The 22,592-nt window shown below is 44.4% G+C and overlaps 1 protein-coding gene across 1 annotated transcript in view; it reads right to left on the reverse strand.

Moving 5' to 3' along the window:
- Window positions 1–724: 724 nt before the first annotated feature.
- SNX2 (sorting nexin 2) overlaps window positions 725–22,592 on the reverse strand; it is a 24,707-nt gene continuing 2,839 nt past the window's right edge. The window contains exons 3-15 of the mRNA XM_068108637.2: window positions 19,328–19,515; window positions 9,828–9,891; window positions 9,664–9,707; window positions 9,435–9,576; window positions 7,749–7,827; window positions 7,512–7,587; window positions 7,120–7,233; window positions 6,547–6,640; window positions 6,237–6,442; window positions 3,434–3,577; window positions 3,159–3,239; window positions 2,989–3,060; window positions 725–1,146 (exon numbers count right to left, since the gene is read on the reverse strand). Coding sequence (XP_067964738.1) covers window positions 1,096–1,146; window positions 2,989–3,060; window positions 3,159–3,239; window positions 3,434–3,577; window positions 6,237–6,442; window positions 6,547–6,640; window positions 7,120–7,233; window positions 7,512–7,587; window positions 7,749–7,827; window positions 9,435–9,576; window positions 9,664–9,707; window positions 9,828–9,891; window positions 19,328–19,515 — 1,355 coding nt within the window. The 3' untranslated portion in view covers window positions 725–1,095. The remainder of the gene's footprint in view (window positions 1,147–2,988; window positions 3,061–3,158; window positions 3,240–3,433; window positions 3,578–6,236; window positions 6,443–6,546; window positions 6,641–7,119; window positions 7,234–7,511; window positions 7,588–7,748; window positions 7,828–9,434; window positions 9,577–9,663; window positions 9,708–9,827; window positions 9,892–19,327; window positions 19,516–22,592) is intronic.

Genomic DNA, 22,592 nt, shown 5'->3' on the forward strand with positions numbered 1-22,592 from the left:
TAGGATTTGTGTGGCATAAGCCAAGATTTAGTAATTTTTTCAGCTTTTTTTGTTTTGATCCACTGCAAACCAAAGAAATACATATGTGGATACCAAAATATTTTTTAATTTGAACAATTTTCTGGAAGAAATGGTGCATTATTTGAAAAAAGTGCAAGGGTGCCAATATTTTTGGCCATGACTATCTGGTAAGGTACAAGACAATTATGAATTGTTCAAACTGCAATACCTATTTCGAATAAAAAACATTTTCGACTACAAATATGGGTCACAAAACAGAGATAAAGTCCAGTTCATGCTGATATTCCACTGGAATGCTCCTTGATCTTTCAAAGTGTAAATAGAAGTTCCATAATGTACACTATTGCTTGATGGTGTCACGTGACACCAATGCTCCAGGAAACATCCAACCACCCTCCTCCTAAAATGTCATGTATTTTGTGTACGACCCCTTATTAAATCAATTAAATGGGGGTTTTCATGCATCGCAGCTGCTTTTAAGATATAACGTTTGACCGAGTTTGAAAGAATGGCTTGTTTTGTTATTTGGGTTGCCAACCCCTGCTCCGGGCAATTGTGACAGCCTACAAAATACAGAAACATATTCCATCATTCCATCACATCAATTTCCAATTATTTAATTTCACGGTTCAAGCATCAAGGCTTGGGAATAGGGGAAAAATTCAGTTTTTAAACTATTAGTAAATGACATGTTGCATAGATGAGCATTGTAGAATATAAAATTTATTTGTTAAGGCAACAGGCCATCAGCACGACAGATGAACCGAGGAAATGGCATTTGGCTTTTGGAAATGAAAATGTGCATGTTTAATCACCAACCGATTAACCAAGTTGTGCAAATCGTCCCACAATCTCGACATCCACGATTGTATAAAAAAGAAAGAAAATTATAACAGTGTACAAATCACCATAAGGTTGTTTTTTTTTGTTTTTTTTTTACATATTTCCCAAAGATTGAGCAATCAACTTCAACTGCAAGCAACTTTCCACCCGCTCCCTCGCGTTCAAGGGAACAAAATCCACCCTTGCAGCGTGATGGTCATTTACCAGCAAAGGAAAAGGTAATACGCAACTTTAAGCTATAGCCTTGGCTTCAGGAAGGAAAGCTTCCCAGTACTTGATAAGCTGCAAAAACAAACAAAAAATATATATAAATACACATTCTAAACAAAGGCCTCACCTATAGGCCTCAAATAATATTTCCTGCAAAGATTAATTTACAGAACCAAATCTGCATAAGTCACCACAAAAAGCTTCCCTTGCATGTAAAGTAGCACAAAACAGCATCGTATGCAAAACATTTGGTCACTTCCCTGTGGTGGAAAGACAACAGATCCACATGCTGGTGCTGAGGTTTTTTTTGAGTGTTCAATATCACAAAAAAAAGTGAAGTCAATGGCATGCCATTGCAAGTCCCCACGCTTCCCACCAAAAGGAAAGTTTAAAGATGGCAAAAAGAGTTCCACCAAGCATGACCCAATATCAGTTAAAAATAAATAAATAATCGTTTTGTTTTTGTGGTTTTTTTGTATGCAGAATTGAGGCTCGTGTAAGAGCCAACACATTGAACATGAAAACATGCAGACATAAAACATACAATGAAGGGAGTGGGAGACAAGGGAGAGAGAGAGAGGGAGTACACAAGCACAACAGCAGAGAACAGGGACATCAGGAGATCTGTGGAAGGGGGAGGGCTGGAGGAGGAGGGAGGGGTATGCGGTATAGAGCAAATGAACACTACTAGGAATTTCAGGAGAGAAGTTGGGGATTGAAAGAGGCAGATTTGTGGTGTTTTACCAGGGGTAGAAAAGATCAAGGTTTTGGATGGGGGAAGACAAGAGATGGTGAACACAGAGGTGGTGAACAGCTTTTTTAAAGACCTGGAGGGAGGAGAGGGATTGAAGAGAGTGAGGGAGTTTGTTCCAGAGGCAGGAGAAAAGAGGAATGAAAGAGTGAAGGTGAGTTGATTTTGGCAGTTTCACCAGAAGAGGGTTGCAGGCAGATCTTGTGCGACCTGTAGGAATATTTGGGAGACAGAGCACAGACAGAGCAGGCAGAGATAGGCCAGAGAGGAGTCGGTAGAAGACAAAGACCACCTACCTGCCTGCGGTGAGAGAATGAGTGATGGTGAGTTTTGACTCCTGTGACAGTCCCCAACCCCTGGGGCAAATCCCAAAAATCGTTATCCTTGATGCGTTCCCCAACATTGAATGCATAAACAAAGTTTCATAATTTTTTTTTTTTTTTGCACTTTTTGTTATTTGACCTTTTGACAACACCCCAGAGGGCAGAGCCAAAAATGAACCGCTCTTGCATCTTCATACCAGGTGGTGATCACAACTACATGCCATGTGGTGGGACAGCAGATTACAATATTCCCTTTTTTAATGTTTTTTTTCTTCAAAAAGAGTGGATATAACTAGGGAATGAGGCACCATATTTGAGTTTGCCTTAGTACAAAGTATAAGGTGGGATTAACTCCACACCATTGGAATCTCAAAACAGCCGGAGCTCTCCATTCCGTTTTATCAGAGTTTTATCTGGCATCCCTCTTCCTGCCCTCTCCCTCCCACGTCGTAGCACAATCAAGAAACCCTCATCTTATCACCCTCTTAAATTTCTCGCTGGTTGTCCACCTGCATCAATTAGTCCCCATTATTATCCCAATTTTGGAATAGTCTCCCTTTGTCTTATCATCCTAGTTATATCGTACCAGTCACGTCAGTCTTTTGGGACTGCCACTGGTAACATGTAACCCAGTGCCACCTTGAACTAGATTTCAAAACCATTTGTCCATACGCGACAAGGACTGCCCTTCTTAATAAACTCGTTTGACAGACGCATCACACAAACACCAATCGGAAATTTGCGCATCGGATCACGAGACGTTTTTCATCAGAATAAACACGTCATTTGCATAATATGACAACTTAGAACCGAAAGTTAGAGCCAGGAATCAAGTGTTACCTGCTGTTGGGTGTTTATCAACGATTCTATATACTGGATTATTATGCTTTTGAAATCCTTCACTCGGTTTTTCTGAAACGAGACAAAAACATTCAAAATTCGGCAAATGAAGAAGAAACCTCAAGATAACCAAGATACAGCAATTCAAATGGCAACTGTTGCAAATTCACCTCAAACCTGGACAATTCCTTTCGAATAGTTTTCGAAATGAGTTCGAACTCGCTCTCGCCTTGCTCAACCTTGCCTTCCCACTGCGAGAAGAGACCTCAAATAAGCACAAAACATAAGAAAACCCAAAACATGCCAAGGCAATACAAGGAAAGAAGCGTTTATGACGGTTTTCAAATGATGAGTGCAACATGTCGTACGCTCCGGGATAATTTCCCCGTTTGTCTTAACGAGCCATACGGTCACTGCGGAGATTAAACAAAACCAACAAATTCACCTCATGTATTTCTTCCTTTGCTTGCTGCAGTTTGTCTGGTTTGTTCACCCACTGGAGCTTTGCCTCTGCCTCTCGCTTCTTAAGCAGCATGCTTTGGGAATCCTGCCATCGCTGCCAGCACTTCCCTCGCTGGTCAAATACCGCCTAGGACAGGGGACAAGCAGACGTGGTAACAAATTCCTCCTTCGAGTAATGAGAACTCAAATGCCTTGGTTAACAACGCAGACGCTAGTTTTGTGTCCTCCCTCCCCCAGGTCATGATGTTGCATGGAGGGTGGTGAGGTTGGAAGGATGGATGGTGAGCAAACAAATTCACTGGAGCACAGGAAGCAAGATTGACACACCAATACAGGCATCGCAATCCCTAAGCCCAAAACTCCAATCATTCTGTGAACCTCATAAGATATTGCAGCAATGGAAGTAGCAACTTAATTTAAAAATAAATAAAGATTAATGGTGGTTATTAGTCCCCTACCGGTGTACACCGGAGGGGACTATAGGTTTGCACGCAGTCCGTCAGTCCGTCAGTCCGTCAGTCCGTCAGTCAAAGAACAGTATTCCGGACTTTTTTTTCTAAACGCTTAATGCTAATGATTTCAAACTTGGCACATCGTTTCCTCATGATAAGTTACAGATCAAGTTCGAACTTCGACGTTTCGATCATTTTTGACAAAGTTATGGCACTTTGAACTTTGGGAATTCTGATAATTCTGATCCTTAACTCAGTGCCATTTTAAGTTTTAATTTCCTTTAAAAAAGATTTTTCTCTGCAATAATAGGACTGATTGAGATCAAATTTTCACCATAGGAGGGACTCAGTCTGTAGAATATTTTAATGGTAATTATGACGTCACAGGTCACGTGGTTCGGGCGCCATATTTTTTCTCGTGAAAACACGAAAACCCCTTTTTCTCTGCAACGGCTGAACAGATCGAGGCCAAACTTTGCAGGCAGAATCGTATACCCTTGACGAACAAAAAAGTTCGTGCGTACGACCTGTGTTCGTCATGCGTCACATGGTTTCAGAGGTATGACGTTTTTAAGCATGAAGCTTTAAAACCGAGCCCCTCCCTCATTTTTGATCCAATCGAGGGGAAACTTCAGATCTGTTCCGCATGCCAGTCTACTAAAATATCCTTTTGGAATTTGCGATAGGTCACGTGGTTTGGCAGATATCGTTAATTAAACGAAAATATTTTAAAAATGGATATCTCTTGAATCGCTTTATTGATCGACATGAAACTTCATACTTTAGTAGGTCATGAAGAGTAACAAGTGTGCAAAATTTCAAGATGATTGGATGTACGGTCTGGAAGCTAGAAGTTATTGCGTGAAGAAGAAGAGGTGTCAGGTGTGCGGATTTAATTATTTATCACATGTACAGACTGAAAGCATCGTTGGACACGACCTGTCGGTCATTTTAACCTCAAATAAAATTCTAATTTAAGATTTGTCAATAGCTGAGGTATATTAACAAACGAATAAAACAGATTTGGTCAAATTCTGACTTTTTAAACTCGATCGCATTTGAGAGTTGACAAGCTGAGGAAGAAGAAACCTCGCATTGGCTTCTCCAATGTGCCATGAAAAAATGGATATCTCTTGAATCGCTAGTACCTACCTCAGACCGCGAGTTGGTAATTTATATAATTCACACAGTGCAATACGTGCAGGCCGCTCCACGGAGCGACCTTGAGGGCTTATCAACGAGGCGAGGCGTGACACACGTGTCTCAGCATACCTCAGATCAAGTTTGAAAACCAGCATCAACCGTGCATAAATTTGTATATTCGATCATTTTTGACAAAGTTATGGCACTTTGAACTTTGGTAGGGAACATGTATTGCAGCGCAATACTCAGAATGCTTGTTAATTAAGCCTGGTGTTGGCTTAGCTGTTAGGGTGCCGGCTTGGGATCCTAGGATCCTGGGTTCGAATCCCGGTCGATTGCTGAATTAATGCCAGTGGGGTTGACTCAGCCTGTCATCCTTCCGAGGTTGGCAAATTGAGTACCAGCTTGCTGGGATGAATGATCCCCGTGTGTACCCCGGGTTAGAATAGGTACACCGTATCCCTGCACATCGTGAGAGCGTGACCAAGGGTTGGCGTCAGGAAGGGCATCCGGCCATAAAAACATTGCCTCAAAACAAGGAACCATGATTGTCATGGGGCCCGCAAGGCTAACCCCCGCTCTAGTGGTGAAAATGGCCTTAAAACGTTCATTCATTTTCATTCAATGAACAGGATTAAAAAATTAATAACCTGGCAATCATATGCGTGGGAAAATTGCATGCTCAGACAGGGTTGCTCAGATAGCTCAGATGGAGGGCACTGGTATGGTTTTCCAGAGGACCTGTGTTCGATTCCTGGTCTAGGCATGTAATTTCCCCACATATATAAGTTTAAATAAATAAATAAAATTTTAAAGTATAGATTTTGGACCAAGGCATTCACAAACTGCTGCACATGCATTTTTAGCATTTTAAAAAATCGTGCACCTCATTCTCTGAAACAATCCATACATAAACCCCCCCCCCCCCCCCCCCCCAACTCCAAAAAAAGAATATAGTACATTGCACTTGTTCCTCCTGCTGGAGCATACAATTCACAAAATTGAAATCCCATATAGCAAAATATATTTACCTCATGTGCAGTTCCAAGTACAATTTTTTGCACAAGCTAGACAAAACAGTACATGCAGTCAAGTGATGTACAAAAATAAAATTGAAATGGAAGAATAAATGTAGGCAGAGAGAACCCGAGGTAAATAAATAAATAAGATGGAATCGAGGATGAGCAGCACCTTTATACTGGACAGCAGACGAATGTAGTCGGCGATAAGTTCACCAAATAGGTAGAGATCTGCATCGCATTGTTCTGCATGAAGCTGTTCGACGCGTTCCTCCACCTCGGCCAATTGGGAGAGTGCACGTGCCAATGCAGTATTGTCTTCAGCGCTACCCAGCATCGCGGTGCTCTTTGCAAATGCTGCAGAGCTTGTGGAAAGCTCTGCACGTATTTAAAGCAACAAAAAATAAGTACAACCAACGCATTACCACAAGTATAGAGCAACGTAGCAACTTGAATGCGGGCCGGTCATTCCGCCAACCGACCTTTACGATGTCCGACCAAAGACTCTATGCCAATATGAAGTTTCCGCAACTGCTGGTCCAAGCACTCAAACTGCTGCTGCTTCTCCTCAAACCACTGCAAACCAAAGTGCACAGCAGCAAAACACAAAAGAAGAGCAAGATCAACAACAAAAGCAAAATGATAATTAAAGTAATAATCAAACAGCAGGAGCTAGAACCTCAGACTTTTATTACAATAATTGTGCACAACAAAACCACGATTTTGCAAATGGATTCCTACTCCAAATAAATAAACACAAGGAGAGGGGGGGGGGGTGTTTGAGAGGGAGGTGTCCTCTTGGGATTCAATTAAAGCATTGTCTGTCACACACACACACACACACACACACACACACACACACACACACACACACACACACACACACACACACACACACACACACACACACACACACACACACACACACACACACACACACACACAGCAGGTGTGGGAAAACATGTACAAAGGAGCCTTGCTAGGCTGACATGTTTGTTAAGAACACAGGGCTATTAATAAGAGCCATTAAACACTGCCAGTGATTTGGCCCTTACCAAGTTGGACTCATTTATCTTGATTGTCATCTTGTTGACAGCATCAGCCGCTTTGGTCACCATTCGTAGAATGCCGGCCCCGCTGAATGCCTGAGTGTTAACCGCCCTTGGCAGCTGCGAGCCAATGACAAATTTACAGTCTCTGCAGCTCGATTAAAATGCGGCACATAGTACATCTTACAGAGTACACAAAAAGTTTCACCTGAACACCACCTGCACAAGCGCAGATTCACTTTTTATGCCATCATCCTTGAATCCCGCAGTCCATGCAACAGTCTCTCCCCCCCCCCTTCATCCCACTATTTATCCATTTGACTTTTCCCGCTGCTTCTATGAGCGTATAACCCGGCGTTTTAAAAGCTTCCACATCATTCATTCAAACTCAAAGTTACCTCTTCCTTTTCAAGGAAGTCCCTGAAGTCAGGATCCTGCATCAACGTGGGATGTTTGGAGGTTCGTTGAAGGTACCTTCGGAAGATGTGAAGAACCGTTCAGGGTATGACCACGTCTTGTTGCTAAGATAATGTCCACAAAACGTCTTTTGCAAGAATAATTATAAGCCTCGGAGCTTTCCAACTGTAAAACATCTTCAGGAAACAAATCAAATCTTATAATAAACACGCTCATACCTTTCCAAAGCAGACCTGCGCCTCTCCAAAAACTCGACCGAAGAAGGGTCTTCCTTTCCGACCTTCACCTTTGTCATTCCTCCGGAATAATGAAAGTCACGAATTAAGTAGCGGTCAAGAATGGAAAGGGAGGGGGTTTAAATCGAGATGATAGGAGAGGGAGTAGAATGCAAGAAGTTTGGGAGAGACTAGATTACTAGAGTATTGGGAATGCACAGGGAAGAATGGAGCGGAGCGTACGTATAGCATAAAATAAAATAAAGACTGATGGGGATTCATGTCTGACATTAGATGGTTTACAGGAAAGGTAGAGCAGTGCATGCAGATTGGTAATTTTTGATGAAATGTGTGTTTGGATCATCACGAGTTTCCTGCTTTAACATGCATGCTGAAAATGAAGATTTGTGGCAAGAGATACACAGATAAGGTGGAACAGCAAACAAATATGAAGGTTTGGGTGAAGAAAACAGCACTGAAATTTCCAGACAAGCTGCACATTTTACAAGGGTTTCCTGACAAGGATATTGCAGCCAATTTTCTATTTTAAGTCAATGAAGTTCAATTTATGACTTCTTGTGCATCTTGTAAATAATTTCAAGCGTTTGTTACTCTTTCACAGGTGAATCGTAGCACCTAGACGTCCTAGAATTTTGGTGTCTACTTCAGAATCTGGGTGAAGTTTCGAGCTACCACACAGGCCTTGACGACCGTTTTGAGACCACCAAAGACTGTTATGAAGTGTATATAGGATGTGGGGCCAGGCAGTGTTGACGCCGGCACACAGGAAAAAGGTAACCTCCACGGCTTTTCAATGTCCAACACATTCTGAAACCACCGCCGGGTTGCACATGTGCCGGAACCCCGATGTAACTTTTCCCTTGCAGCACCAGATACCCAGACTAATCCTAAATAATTCTGCACAAAGGCAAACAATTTCAACTCAGATGAGCAAAATAAAATGTCCCAAGCTAAACAGAGTACCTCATTGTAATACTTTAACTGCACTCGGTAGAGCAAATCCGGATCCGGATTTGGACCTGAACCAAAATCTAAATCGGCTTGTTCTCGTCACTTAATCAACTCGTCCACCAAGTTTAGTCATAACTCAACCATTACTTTTTTTTAAATATCATGTTATATAATTGATTTACGCCCGATCTCTCAATGGTGAAGCATCACTTAAAAATTAAATAACCCTCGAATCCAAATCCATATTCAGATTCAGATCTTCACCAAAATCAAATCGATTCGTCCTCATCTCACGCACGCACACACGGTCAACCAAGTTTCATCCAAATCCGTCCATAACTTATCCTGCTATGTATCGGTTTTAGCCCTATCATTTAAATGAAGAATAATCACTTCAAAAAAAATTCGACTCGCCAGATCTTCACCAAAATCTAATCATTTCGTCCTCATCATATACACTACATCTCTGCCTAATTTAGTCCAAATCCGTCCACAACTTCGAGACATCTTGTTCACAAATAAACAAACACCCGACAAGACAAGCAGACAGGGGTGAAAACAACCTCCATCCACCTTCGGTGACGAAGGTAACAAAGTTTTTGGCAATTCATGCATACAAGATCCGTGTTAGGTTTTAAAAACAAAAGCCAGGGTCAAAGTTGAAGCACCATCACAAAGGGCTGTCAAAAACAATTCCAAGAGCCCACGGTATCTCACCAATAACGCTCTTCTCTGGCGCAGGAGGGACGATCAAGCCGCTGTGAGTATGCTTCTCTGTTAGCTTTTCATGCAGGCCGAGGAAATCGCTGAACCTTCTCTTAACGGAATAGTTTTTCTGATTGAACATGGCGAGTGTCGTCTGTAACACAATCAGCACGACGCATGCTAAAACAAAGAAATCCAACCACCACCAAAAAGGACAGTTTGAAACAAGCGACAAGGTTACCTTGGTGTTAACTTTATACGCCATGTAAGCAGACATTCCTTCGCCTAGAAGGGGGAAATAATATTCAAACATCAAGCAACAGACTCAAATCCATTGATTGGTAAATTCACCAAGGATGCAGGAATGATCACTTGAACTGTGCAGAATTCCAAAGCATTACTTACCCACTTTCTCTGGATCTGTTACCGTTATGTGCAAGTCAAAGGTATCGCCACTGCTTTCTTCAACCTAAACAAAACATTCGCGGAAAGTATTCAAAACAAACTAAATAAGGTAAGTGGTATAACGCATTGAAATACAAATAAAGTTGATTCACACGATGGTCGATGATCTCTTCCGTGATAGAGCAGAGAAAAACGATTTTGCGGTGTGAGACTGCACAAACGCCTTGCATCACTTTCCATGTACCATAGCTTCTGGTGTATTAACCATAACTGTGTATTTAATCCTCCAAAAAAATAATTATATATATATATATATATATATATATATATATATATATATATATATATATATATATATATATATATATACATATATATATAGTTGCGGTTTTGGAATAAAGGTTAATTTCCCCTCTTAGTTAGTTACACCACAACATGAAGCCTCGCGATAGTTCAGTTATTTCTTAGTAAATGTAAGCGTAGTCCTTTCCTGTGTTTAGTTTTGCGTTGAGTAGGCCAGTGAGCTTGGGTGTTCTTTTGGCACTTTGCTTTGATGCTTTTGGTTTGGCGCTGGGATGCCACGCGGCAGGCCTGGGCAAGTCTACCGAGGCCGAAGGGACGAGCTGCAGAGGGAGTGGACGGTAAGCAACGAGCCGCCAATCAGGGCTCGAGGGGAGTGGCTTACCACTGCGGCAGGAGGCGGGGCTTGGAACATTCGGGCAAGATCAGGGAGGTGCCATAGAAGGTCCTGCCCCGAGCCTATTAACCAGAACGTGGCAGAACGGGAGAGCGCACGAGAACAGCAGCAGGGCGCACGTGAGTCAGAACGCAGAACACAGAAGGCAGACGAGAACGCGAGTGGAGCTGCAAAACAAGGAATTGAATTGCCTATTGTACAGGAACTTTCACACTGCAGCCTCTGCACGTCGGGTCATGCTCTGCACTGTATTAGTCGCGCGCTCGAAAGGACGACCCGCACCGGGCCACAGATGCGCGATTTCCTCCTGCCTGCCTTTGCCTGCATACGCGCCGCGAGGATTTCCTCCTGCCTGCCTTCGCCCTGATACGTGCCGTGAACATCGGAGAGCAACGCCGGGCGAGCTGTCCCGGGGCGACTGACAGCAAAGCGCGCTTGGCACGTGAACCTGCTCTTCTTCCATTATCCCGTGTGAGTGATTGGGCCCATTTGTCTGGGTATAAGTAAAACTGATCAAGCTCTGCACTGTGTCCCTTTCCTTTCATTCTGGATCATTGTAAATAATAATCAATTGTGTTCTTCCTCTGATTTGACCGTCCTGTCTTCCATCCATTGGCTTCGCATGGTACGAATACAACCGCTCAAATCGGGTTCCAATAAAAGTAACAGCACGAGTCACGTGATACGCATTCCGCTCGGGCGTACTCGATTAAGCGTGGCTCGATCCCCGCTTTCGTGGCAGCGTGGGTACCAAAGGTACGTGCGAATTTGTCCCAAAACCCTTTTTCACGTTTGCCCGGAAGTGGCGATTCGGTCTCGCGGACCCGAAGACCCAGGGGGAAAAAGGGGTTTAATCCCCCCTTTCTAATGGGAACGAGAGATCCGCAACAATACACACACACACACACACACACACACACACACACACACACACACACACACACACACACACACACACACACACACACACACACACACACACACACAGCATTTAATATGGAATATTTTTTTTGTGGGGGTGAACTTACTTTTCAAGATGTCTTAGAACCAAAAGTTCATTGGAATTGTTGAAATTATTCTAGATTTTGTTAATGTGACCTTTAAAAGAAACAAAAACCACATTTGACATTTCGAAACAAATAAATTGATCCTTGAAAGTGATGTAAACTGATATCGAACTCAATTCATGGACAGTACTGTGTTAAACTTCTGTACGTTTTCCAGAAGTTTTTTTTTTTTTTTTTTGTGTATACAGAGTCGAGGCTCGTGAAAGTGCGAACATTTATCAAACAAACAAATCAAACAAACAAGTAAACAAAGTATATAAAAAGGGGAGCAGTCGACAAGATGGGGAAAGAAGGGGAGGAAGCACACAAACAACATTTGAGAGCAGGGACATCGGGAGATGTTTTTGGAGGGAGAGGGCCTGGGGGGAGGCAGGATAGGTATAAAACGCAAGGACACAAAGGACTTCCAGGAAAGAAGTCAAAAGTCACCTCAAAAAAGTGGATTTGGGGTGAAATTAGCGGGGGTAGAAAAGATCAAGGTTTTGGATTGGGGAAGATAAGAGATGGTGGTGAACAGCCGTTTTAAAGACCTGGAGGGAGGAGTGGGATTGAAGAGAGTGAGGGAGTTTGTTCCAGAGGCGGGAGAAAAGAGGAATGAAGGAGTGAGGGTGAGCAGTCTTGATTTTGGCAGTTTAACCATAAGAGGGTTGCAGGCAGATCTTGTGCGTCCTGCAGGAATATTTGGGGAACAGAGCCCAGAGAGAGCTGGGGGAGCAAGGCCGGATGGGAGTCGGTAGAAGACAGAAAGACCACCAACCTGCCTGCGGTGATTAAGTGAAAGGCCCTCGGAGATAGTGTCATCGCGGGAGATTCCAATGATTCTGAACGCTTTGGTTTCAATAGCGTGAAGACGAGCTAGGTGCGAGGCAGGAGCACCAGCCCAGAGGGGAGAGCAGTACTCCATTGAGCTGCGGATGAAAGCCTTGTATGTGGTGAGGAGCTCAGGTGTGCCAAGGAAGGACTTCGCACGATGGAGGATGCCCAGTCGGCGACTGGCTTAGGAGGCCAGCTTGGAAATGTGGTTTTCCCAGGAAAGATCATGGCAGATAGTGAGACCCAAAAGCTTGAGTGACAGACTTCTTGGAGAGGATTATTCGGAAAGATTATTCAGAAATTTTGCATGTTAGCCAAATTTATTTTGTTAACAAAAACAAAAGTTAAATTACGACTGGGATTACGGACAGTAAAATTACAGTTCAGTACTTCGTGTAACCCCCACGAGCATTCAGGAGAGCACGTACACGTTGAGGCATGCTGTTCACGAGATTTGCCAAGGTTTGGACAGGAATCGCTTGCCATGCAGTGACAATAGCCTGCTGCAATTCACGCACAGAGGTCGGCTGCTGGTCCAAGTGGTCGATTTGACACGTTAATTCTGCCCACAAGTTCTCTATCGGATTCATATCCGGGGACAAGGCAGGCCACTCCATATGCTCTACACCACGGACAGCAAGAAAGTGTTGGATCATGCGAGCATGATGAGGCCGTGCATTGTCATCTTAGAAAACAGTTTCCTCAAAAGGCTGCACGAGCAAATGGAAGCAATGTTTCTTCCAAAATGGCCCTGTACTTGAACTGGTTCAGGTTTCCATTCAGAACAACCAGGTCAGTTTTGCCCCCTGCATGAAAAGCAGCCCAAACGGTCACCCCACCACCTCCAGCTTGGACTCTTGGCACGATACAATCTTTGTTGTAGGCTTCATGCACTTGTCTGCGCACTCGGACGCGGCCATCTTGACGATAGACCAGAAATCTAGACTCGTCACTGAAGATCACGTGATTCCAGTGTCGTGGCTGCCATTGACGGTGCTCTCTGGCCCACTGCAATCGGCGCTGGCAGTGTTGTCTGGTCAGGCGTGGCTTTCTCTGGGGACGCCTGGCACGATAGCCTGCTTGAACCAGTCGTTGGTTGACTAGGCTTCTGGATACAGGCACATTTGTCAGTTGCTGCCACTCAGCCCTAAGCCGATTAGCTGACTTGGTACGGCCATTGCGGACTAACCGGTTTAGCTGGTGATCATCCCTCCTTGTGGTTCTGCGGGGACGTCCTGGCCTCGGTATTGGAGTAGGGACACCCCTCTGAGCATTTCGTTTCAGGATCTTTGACACCTGACCTTGTGATGCCATACTGCCGAGCAATAGCACGCTGTTTCATGCCGTAATTTCGTAAAGCCACCACTCCATGACAAACAGCATTGTCGAGTTGACGGACCATCTCCAGAGGAAGCGGCAATAACTTTTGGAGACGTGCAGCAGTTGTTTTCCACTAATACAGAACGCAACAACCGTTGTATACCCGACTGTGAAGCCAATCGTCAAATGCACCTGTCCGTACATTTTGCCACGCCACCTGTGATATAATCCTGTTGTTGACTTCTTGCTGCGACAGACAATCAGTGACATGGTTCTTTTAACAAATAAATCACCAAAGTGTAAAAGAAACTCACTAGTGATCCTGCCGGGTAGTCTTCAACCTGCAGAAAATAACTAACAAAAGCCGGGTTTAGAAATGTCCAGGAAAAATAACAAAAGGGTTTATTAAAACGGATGCCGGGACAAAAAAGCATGACGATAAACTAAATTCCTAACTGGGACGTCCCCCACACCAGACTTGAAAACAGCCAAATGGGAAAGTTAAATGAAAACAAGTGAATCCTCTTGGATTGCGCTGAGGTTCGGGCATGGAATTTCGAGCCTCGATCATGGTTCGAGCCTCGATCTTGTATACAAAAATAATAATAATAATAATAATAATAACCTTGGGCCGAATCTCGCGCTTCACCAGTGCGCGTGCGCGAATTTACGTCACGTCAGCAGCGAGAAGGGGTTCCCCAACACGAACCAATCAGGAACTGCCACGTCACACTTATATGATCTCAGAATTCCTGTGACAGGAATTCGCGTTACACTGGCTGGAAGTCATTCGCTAGAGGCGCTTCCTCAGCGCTAATAATTGTGTGTGGGTGCACTTAGCTCAATCGGCTTGAACCTCATCAGGGTCAGCGATCGGGTCCGGGGTGCTGGCTACGTTGCGCGCGAATTACGCGCGTTGGCGGGAACCAGGCCTCGTTGCACTGCAGCGGCAAGCTACGCCCATCCACGCGTCGTCCGCACGGAGAACCACAGTTCCCGGGCCGCAGCTCCTCCTGCAGCCTCTGCACATCTCCGATGGCGTCTCTGAACACGGTCGGTCCAAGCACAATCGTTTGAGGTCCAGAACGAGAACAGGCACAAGAGTGTGAGGAGAAGAACAAGGGAGCCAGAGGTCGTCGAGGGCAAAAAAAACGAGAACAAAATGTCCGTCCGAAGGTTCTTTTAACGTCGGGTCGTGAAGTCATCGGCACTTCACCAATGCCCGCAGGCCACCACCACCACGTCCAGCTCCCCACCAATCAGCGCGCCCCTGCCTGCTCGCCGTTCCCTCTGCCAATTAGTCGGTGCCTTCTTGCTCCGCCCTTCTCCCTGCCAATCAGAAGCCCTGGCCAATCACCACTCCTCGGGGCGTCTTCACGGATCTTTCGTCCTATGCGTCCTTTCCAGTTGGGGTAATCAGCCCAAGTGCGTCATCTGGGTTCCGGTTAGTTTTGTTATTTAGTGTGGTTTAATTGACAGGCATTTCCTGCGCTTGTCTATTGCGGTGCCATAAGGGACAAAGGATAAAGGATAAATCACATAGGGTAAGACATACAGGGATAATTTATCCTTATTCCCCAAGCTAAAGAACATGCCCCGCCCCCTCGTGACGGGGACAGAAACAACTTCATCCGACATCCAGGCTAAACAAATACTTATTACATGGGGTGATTCTACCCGACAAACGGAGCATGTTAATTTATACATCCTACCTGTTCTAAAGTATCTCTACCCCACCGACATAATATTATTTTATTTTCTGATCTAGAACTAAATAAGTTTGTACATCCATGCCGAATCGCTTCCCAGTAGCCAAACTCTTCCGCAGACTGGCGGACAGAGTTTGAACGCTGCGTTGAATTAACACCTTGACATCTTGATAGAACGGATGATACGTAAAGATCGGTGGACGCTCTTGCTTCGAACAGGGTAGAACGAATGATTAAAATTATTACCGATCGAATCAAAGACAGGTCAGGGTCTGCGTGACAATCTCGTGATGTAAGCCACCCACTTAAGGTTGAGAATGAGGCACGCGAAGCACAAAGAGTCCCTTCTTGAGCGTCACTTGACCGTCCCTAGCCTGTTGTCAGATGCACGGAAGTTTGCACACAAGCTTATTTGAGGTGGGTGATCCGTAATTAGACTAGCTATTGTCAATAATTATTTTGGTGAGATCAGGTGGGTATTCCTGGTGTTGGTGGCTTATGGCTAAGGTGTTGGCTAAGCCTGGTGTTGGCTTAGCGGTTAGGGTGCCGGCTTGGGATCCTAGGATCCTGGGTTCGAATCCTGGTCGATCGCAAAATTAACACCAGGGGGGTTGACTCAGCCTGTCATCCTTCTGAGGTCGGCAAATTGAGTACCAGGTCACTGGTAATTCCCTGTGTGTCGCAAGAGGCGACTAACAGGGTTGGCGGCAGGAAGGGCATCCGGCCATAAAACTGCTTCAAAAAGGGGACCACGGTGCCCAAAAAAGGCCAACCCCTGCTCTGTGGGGAAAAATGGCCTCTAAAGGTGGTCTCATCAGGTGGGTATTCCTGTCAATCAGAATCGACAGGAACTCTAACATGTCGGGGTTACTGTGCATGAGAACGGGCAAAAAGGTGCAACCGAGATCGCTTGTACATATAGTTTTACATGATTAGAAAGCTCAAAACGTTTTCCGATATGTAGAGCATAGATCTACTGGTAGATGTATGACGATTACAATACAATTGAAATTCAGCATCGATTGTTTTTCAAGAGCGATTCTTTGTCTATATCTGTGTATCAACCACTCCTCCACCTTTTAACTTTTTGGCCGATAAAACGTGGTTAATACACTGGAAAATACGGTATTTGTGATGGCATTTCTTGTCCACATTGTAACCAAAACAAAAATCACAAGTTTCCTCCTTTAATGCATATGTGATGAAAACAAAGACGGCAACAAGTTACACAAAAGGGTGACAGTCAAAACTAGAAAGGCACTCGGTCGAGCGCATATCTCCACAAGGCTGAACAGTGAACAGTTTATGTTTTGTATCCCACTGATAGGCCAGATCTGGATTCGGACCTGAAACAAAATCTAATCAGCTTGTCCTTGTCACCTAACCAACTCATCCACCAAGTTTCGTCCAAATCTTTGAGATATCCTGCTTTGTATTGTTTTTGGCCTCATCTCTCAATGGTGAAGAATCGCTAAAAATTCTAGTAGCCGGATCCGAATCCAGACCTTCTAATCATTTAGCCACATACACTACCACTTTGCGAAATTTCGTCCGAATCCATCCACAACTTTAAGATATCTTGTTGACAGACAGGGTGAAAACATGACCTCCATCCCCCTTCGGTGGCAGAGGTAAAATAAATAAAAACATCAGGGCCGTTAAGACAAACAGATTGGGAGGACATGAATGAATGAATGAACGATCGTTTTAAGGCCATTAAAAAGGAATCTTCTTTAAAAAGGATTAAAAATTAAAAATCATTAAATTAAAAATCATTTAAAAACCATTCATTAAAATCATTAAAAAGGAGGACATCTTCTGAATAATTTCTTAACCATAGGGAAGTTGATGGCATGCCATTGAAAATCCCCATGCTTCCCCCCTAAAGGAAAATTGATAGCAAAAAGGTCAAAATTGAAAGCAATTGAAGCATAAAGGTCCACCAGGATTGACCCCCAACACCTGTCTCTAATTTTGAATTAATAATAAATAAATAAAAATCTTCCATTTTGACCCCTGTGACATTAAGTCCCTACCCCCTGGGGCATGAACCTAGGGTCAAATCCCCCAAAGCCATGAAATATTTAACGCATGTCCCAATGTTGATTGCACAAACAAAGTTTTGTCAAAAATGTTTAAAATGTGCCTGCAATTTATTTTTCGGTACTTGACCATTTTAACCCACCCGAGGCAGGGCCAAAAATTATACTCTCGCACCTTATTGTCATGTTATAAATAACAAGTTTGGTGAATTTCTGTACAACAATTTAGGTTTAGATGACAGACAGACCAGATTCCAATATCCTCCCGTATTTTTTCAAAAAGTGTGGGGATACCATTGGGAGAAGCACTTCTCAACTGTGGACAGCTCCATTTCCTGCGAGCCCGTGCTAATCAAACAGTGCCAAGAGGATACAGTTTAATCTCGAGATGTCGTAGAGGTCTTATTTTCCACTGCACAAACCACGTGTATAAGCTAGTTTGAAGCAGTGGATAATCCCCCAATCAATTTGCTGCGGTCTGGTAGTGCTGGGTGGGAAGAACCGAAGATAGTTCTTCAGACACAGCAGTGATGGAACTATGTCCAAAAAAAAATAAATTTGGATTTCAGTTTCCAAATTTATTTTAAAAATCTAGAAAGCAGCATCCACCTGGAATGTATATCTAAATCTCAATTATTTTAATGGTTATTGGTGGATTTAAGCTCTGCTGCATGTCATTTGGATATAATTTGCTGCTCGTCAAGCAACTAGGCCAGTGCGCCCTCCCTTGGGGGTAATACGATTGTCAAGGGAACAATATTTGTGGTCACTGTTTGTGGACATACAGGTTTGTGGACATTTGTGGACATACAGGTCGTCATGAAAGCACCAATACACATGCAAAAGATAGGGTATGGACTAAAAGCAGTTATTATACGTAAGTAACAGGTAGCAAACATTTCACCAGATATACTAATAACTCAATGTGGCTGCATATTTTAGCCCCCATCAGCAATTGCCACGCTGTGGGTCCAGGCAGTACACGATGTACTGTCCACCCATTGGGGGACGCAAACAGGTCGGGGTGTTAAGCACATGCAAGCAAAACCATACCCCATACCTATTCACAAACGTTGCCACCTCTGTGCATTACCAAACTTTGAGCGAGAACATCCAAAGATATACCCTGAAGTCAATGAAGTTATCTGTATTGAGGAAGCACAAATTAAGGATAAAAGATAAGTGGGGGCACTCTGTTGGGGGTGGGAGGGTGATGGAATGGGGAAGGGGGAAGATATAAATAAAGTAACCTTTTATGTCTGGCACTTTTCTTCACCCAGTCTCAAAATGTACACATTTACAAAACAAAGTGGGGAAATGACTGGTTGTAGCACGAGGCCACAGATTAGCATCAGTTCTCACATGAGCATGGTGGTGCCACTGCTGCAGTGCCCCCCCATACATGTTACGACACAAATTTGCAATTTGTTCAGGGTGCCGGCGATAGCTCACCTCCCCTTCATCAAAGACAGGACGTTTAACGTCCAGCAACTAATGTTGACAGATTGGACACCCAGCTTAACGTCCATCCGAGGGACGGCGCACACATCGTCGAATTACCCTGCCCGCGAAACACGAGGGTCGACAGTACGATATGTTAGTGGGAGAAGGTACTTGAGGAAATATAAACACAAAATTCAAGATTGCAATGGTAATATCCTCAAGGACACTATTCCAGGATTAAAATTCTCAGAATATTTCCTTCATCAATGAAACTTGCCCAAAACTCCAGAAAACAAAGCATATTCTACAATCTCAAAAATTAACCTAATGGAACCTTTTAATAGTTTCACAAACAAATTCTTTAAAATAAAGGTGAGCGCTATGGGTGTTAAGACCCCAAAGATCTTACCTCTTCACTAGTTTTCCGAAATGACACCAGCTTCCTTGCACCCTGATCAGCAGCTGCAGGGATATTCGTGGGATCAGGGGTGAGGACCGACTTGGCTGTGCTACTCACTGGGATGATTGTGGGAGCCTTATCGCTAAGCCGGACCGCAGACATTTCTGGACTTTCCAAGGAAACCTCTTCTGTCGCCTCTGTAGAAATCAAAAACAAGCCAAAGCTTTAGCATCCCTCAACTGCACCACGATATTGGGTACTTTGAACACGTTACGCTTACTTACACAAATAGAGGGGGCTTAGAAATGCTCTGATTTGTGGTTCCCACCTGAATACTTGGCTCAAATAAAACATACGCATCAATTTATCCATAAAGCCTGGTGTTGGCCTAATGGCTACGGTGGCTGGCTTAAGATCTCAGGGTCTTGAGTTCGAGCACGTAATGCCATTGAATAACTCCAGGTGGGTTTACTCAGCCAGTCATCCTTTGAGGTCAGCAAAATGAGTACCAGCTTACTGGAGAAGGGGCACTGCATCAGCAGCATAGACGATGACTACCAGTAATGATGTAACTAGCAGCCATAGGCTGCATACGACATACTTTGTCCAGTCACCTAAGGATGGGCAGGCAGGATAGCCTGTAGGTATGGACACTGAAGTCCAAGTTTAGCCTGGGGAATGTCAAACTCGGACATTTCACATGGAGAAATAAACTGATGTTAGTTAGACAAAGGCCTGCCATCTTCATCGGATTGACATGAACTACGTCCAGCAAGTGGGCACTAGTTGGTGCCTTTTGTGAAAACACCGACACCTTAAACAAATTGTATATTCTTGCCTGAACATGCAGGGGCACTGCATCAATGGCACAATTGCACCGCGGTCATGATGCAACCCTTGGGCCAAATTCAGAATCGAATAATAACGCAATATACATTCATGAACAACTTCAAAGGTATCCTCTCCTGTTCACTTTGAAAAACAAGATAAACATCGATAGCACTGAACAACTACCATTATTGTGCATAGTTTGAAAGTGTTGCATAGATAAGTTTCCTTTTCAGTGGATGCAGGTCATGATAGCCAAGATGATGGTTACCCACCTTAGACCAGGAAAACATTAAAAACCCATGTTGGTAGATATAGATATTTTGTTTTTTCCCTCTTCCAACCAACCCTTGGTAGTAGAACCACCTACCCTACAAAAACATTCAATGGCCTCACCATTTTCAGAATGGTAAGGGGGCATGCCGGGGTTTTTGTTGTGGGGAAGCGGAGTTTGTAACTATGTAGGAAAGAGCCCAAAGTGTGGCTCACAAAAAAGGAAGAAGGGGGGGGGGGGAAGAGGGGGGGAAACAAAACCAAAAAACAAGTCCTAAAAGTAACTTACTGTACCATGTACTTACTGTACCCATCCCTCTCTGTACCCACCGTACCCAGCTGCTCCTGGACTCCGTGTCCTTTCCTCCTGACAAGGTGGAAAAGTTTCTGTCAACCCTCGACTCTGATTCTGCAACTGGTCCTGATGGCATCAGCCCACGGGTCCTAAAATCATGTTCTTCTGCTCTTTCACTCCCCCTTTCTGTTCTCTTCACCCTCTCTTTTGCTCAAGGTCATCGGCCATCTGCTTGGAAATCAGCCAACATCACCGCTTTGCACAAAAAAGGTGCAAAAACAGATCCCAGCAACTACAGACCAATCAGCCTTCTCCCAATTATCAGCAAAGTCATGGAATCCATCATTGCTTCAGATATTAAATCTTTCCTCTTCTCCAATGGCTTGATCTCTGATCATCAATTTGGTTTCAGACCTGGTCACTCTACTCTGGACATGCTGCTTCTGCTTTCTCAACAATGGATGGAGGTCCTCAACACCAAACAGGAAATTAGAGCCGTCTCCCTTGACATTTCACGTGCCTTCGATACGGTCTGGCACCCTGCTCTGCTCACCAAACTCTCCTCCTTTGGTATCCATGGAAATCTCCACGCATGGCTGGCGGACTTCCTCTCTGGTCGTAGTCAACGTGTGGCCCTGAATGGGTTTCTCTCATCTCCTCTTCCTGTTCAGGCTGGAGTTCCCCAAGGTAGTGTTCTGGGCCCTGTGCTTTTTCTGGTCTTCATCAATGATCTCTCTGACTCTCTTGAAAATCCTCTCTATCTCTTTGCTGACGACTCTACTCTGTCGCTCCATTCCTCATCCCTCAGATCGGCAGTCTGCAGCCTCCTCACTCTCTGCAGACCTGGACAAAATCACAGACTGGTCAAACAAGTGGAACATGTCTTTCAATCCTGACAAATCTCACACTCTTACAATGTCTCTCCGAAAGGACTGACTGGACAACCGTCCCATCTACTTTCTCAACAATCCTCTCCAAGAAGTTCTGTCGCTCAAGCTTTTGGGTCTCACTATCTGCCATGATCTTTCTTGGGAAAACCACATTTCCAAGCTGGCCTCCAAAGCCAGTCGCCGACTGGGCATCCTCCGTCGTGCGAAGTCCTTCCTTGGCACACCTGAGCACCTCACCACATACAAGGCTTTCATCCACAGCTCAATGGAATACTGTTCCCCCCTCTGGGCTGGTGCTCCTGCCTCACACCTTGCTCGGCTTCACGCTGTTGAGGCCAAAGCTTTCAGAATCATTGGAATCTCCTGCGATGTAGTCAACCCGAGGGCCTTTCACTCACTCACCGCAGGCAGGTTGGTGGTCTTTGTCTTCTACCGACTCCTCTCCGGCCTTGCTTCCCCAGCTCTCTCTGTGCTCTGTCACCCCAATATTCCTTCAGGACGCACAAGATCTGCCTGCAACCCTCTTATGGTTAAACTGCCAAAGTCTAGGCTCTCTGCTCACCTTCACTCTTTCATTCCCCTTTTCTCCCGCCTCTGGAACAAACTCCCCACTCCCTTCAATCCCACTCCTCCCTCCAGGTCTTTAAAACAGCTGTTCACCACCATCTCTTATCTTCCCCATCGAAAACCTTGATCTTTTCTACCCCCGGTAATTCACCCCAGAGTCCTTGCAGTGTTCATATGTTTTATTCCTCTCCCACCTCCCCCCAAGTCCTCCCGATGTCCCTGCTCTCAAATGTTGTGTTTGTGTCCTTCCCCCTCTTCCGTGTCCTTCCCCCTCTCTCCCCATCTTGTCTGCCGCTCCTTGTTTTTTGTGTTTTGTGTGTCGGTTTGTCTTTTTGTGTGATTAATGTTAGCTCTTTCACGAGCCTCGGGAAAAAAAAAAGAAAAAAAAAAGTAAACTCCACCATCAGGCGAGAAAGAGGGG

Source organism: Myxine glutinosa, chromosome 2, assembly GCF_964187855.1.
Source record: "Myxine glutinosa chromosome 2, kmMyxGlut1.1, whole genome shotgun sequence".
NCBI lineage: Eukaryota > Metazoa > Chordata > Myxini > Myxiniformes > Myxinidae > Myxine > Myxine glutinosa.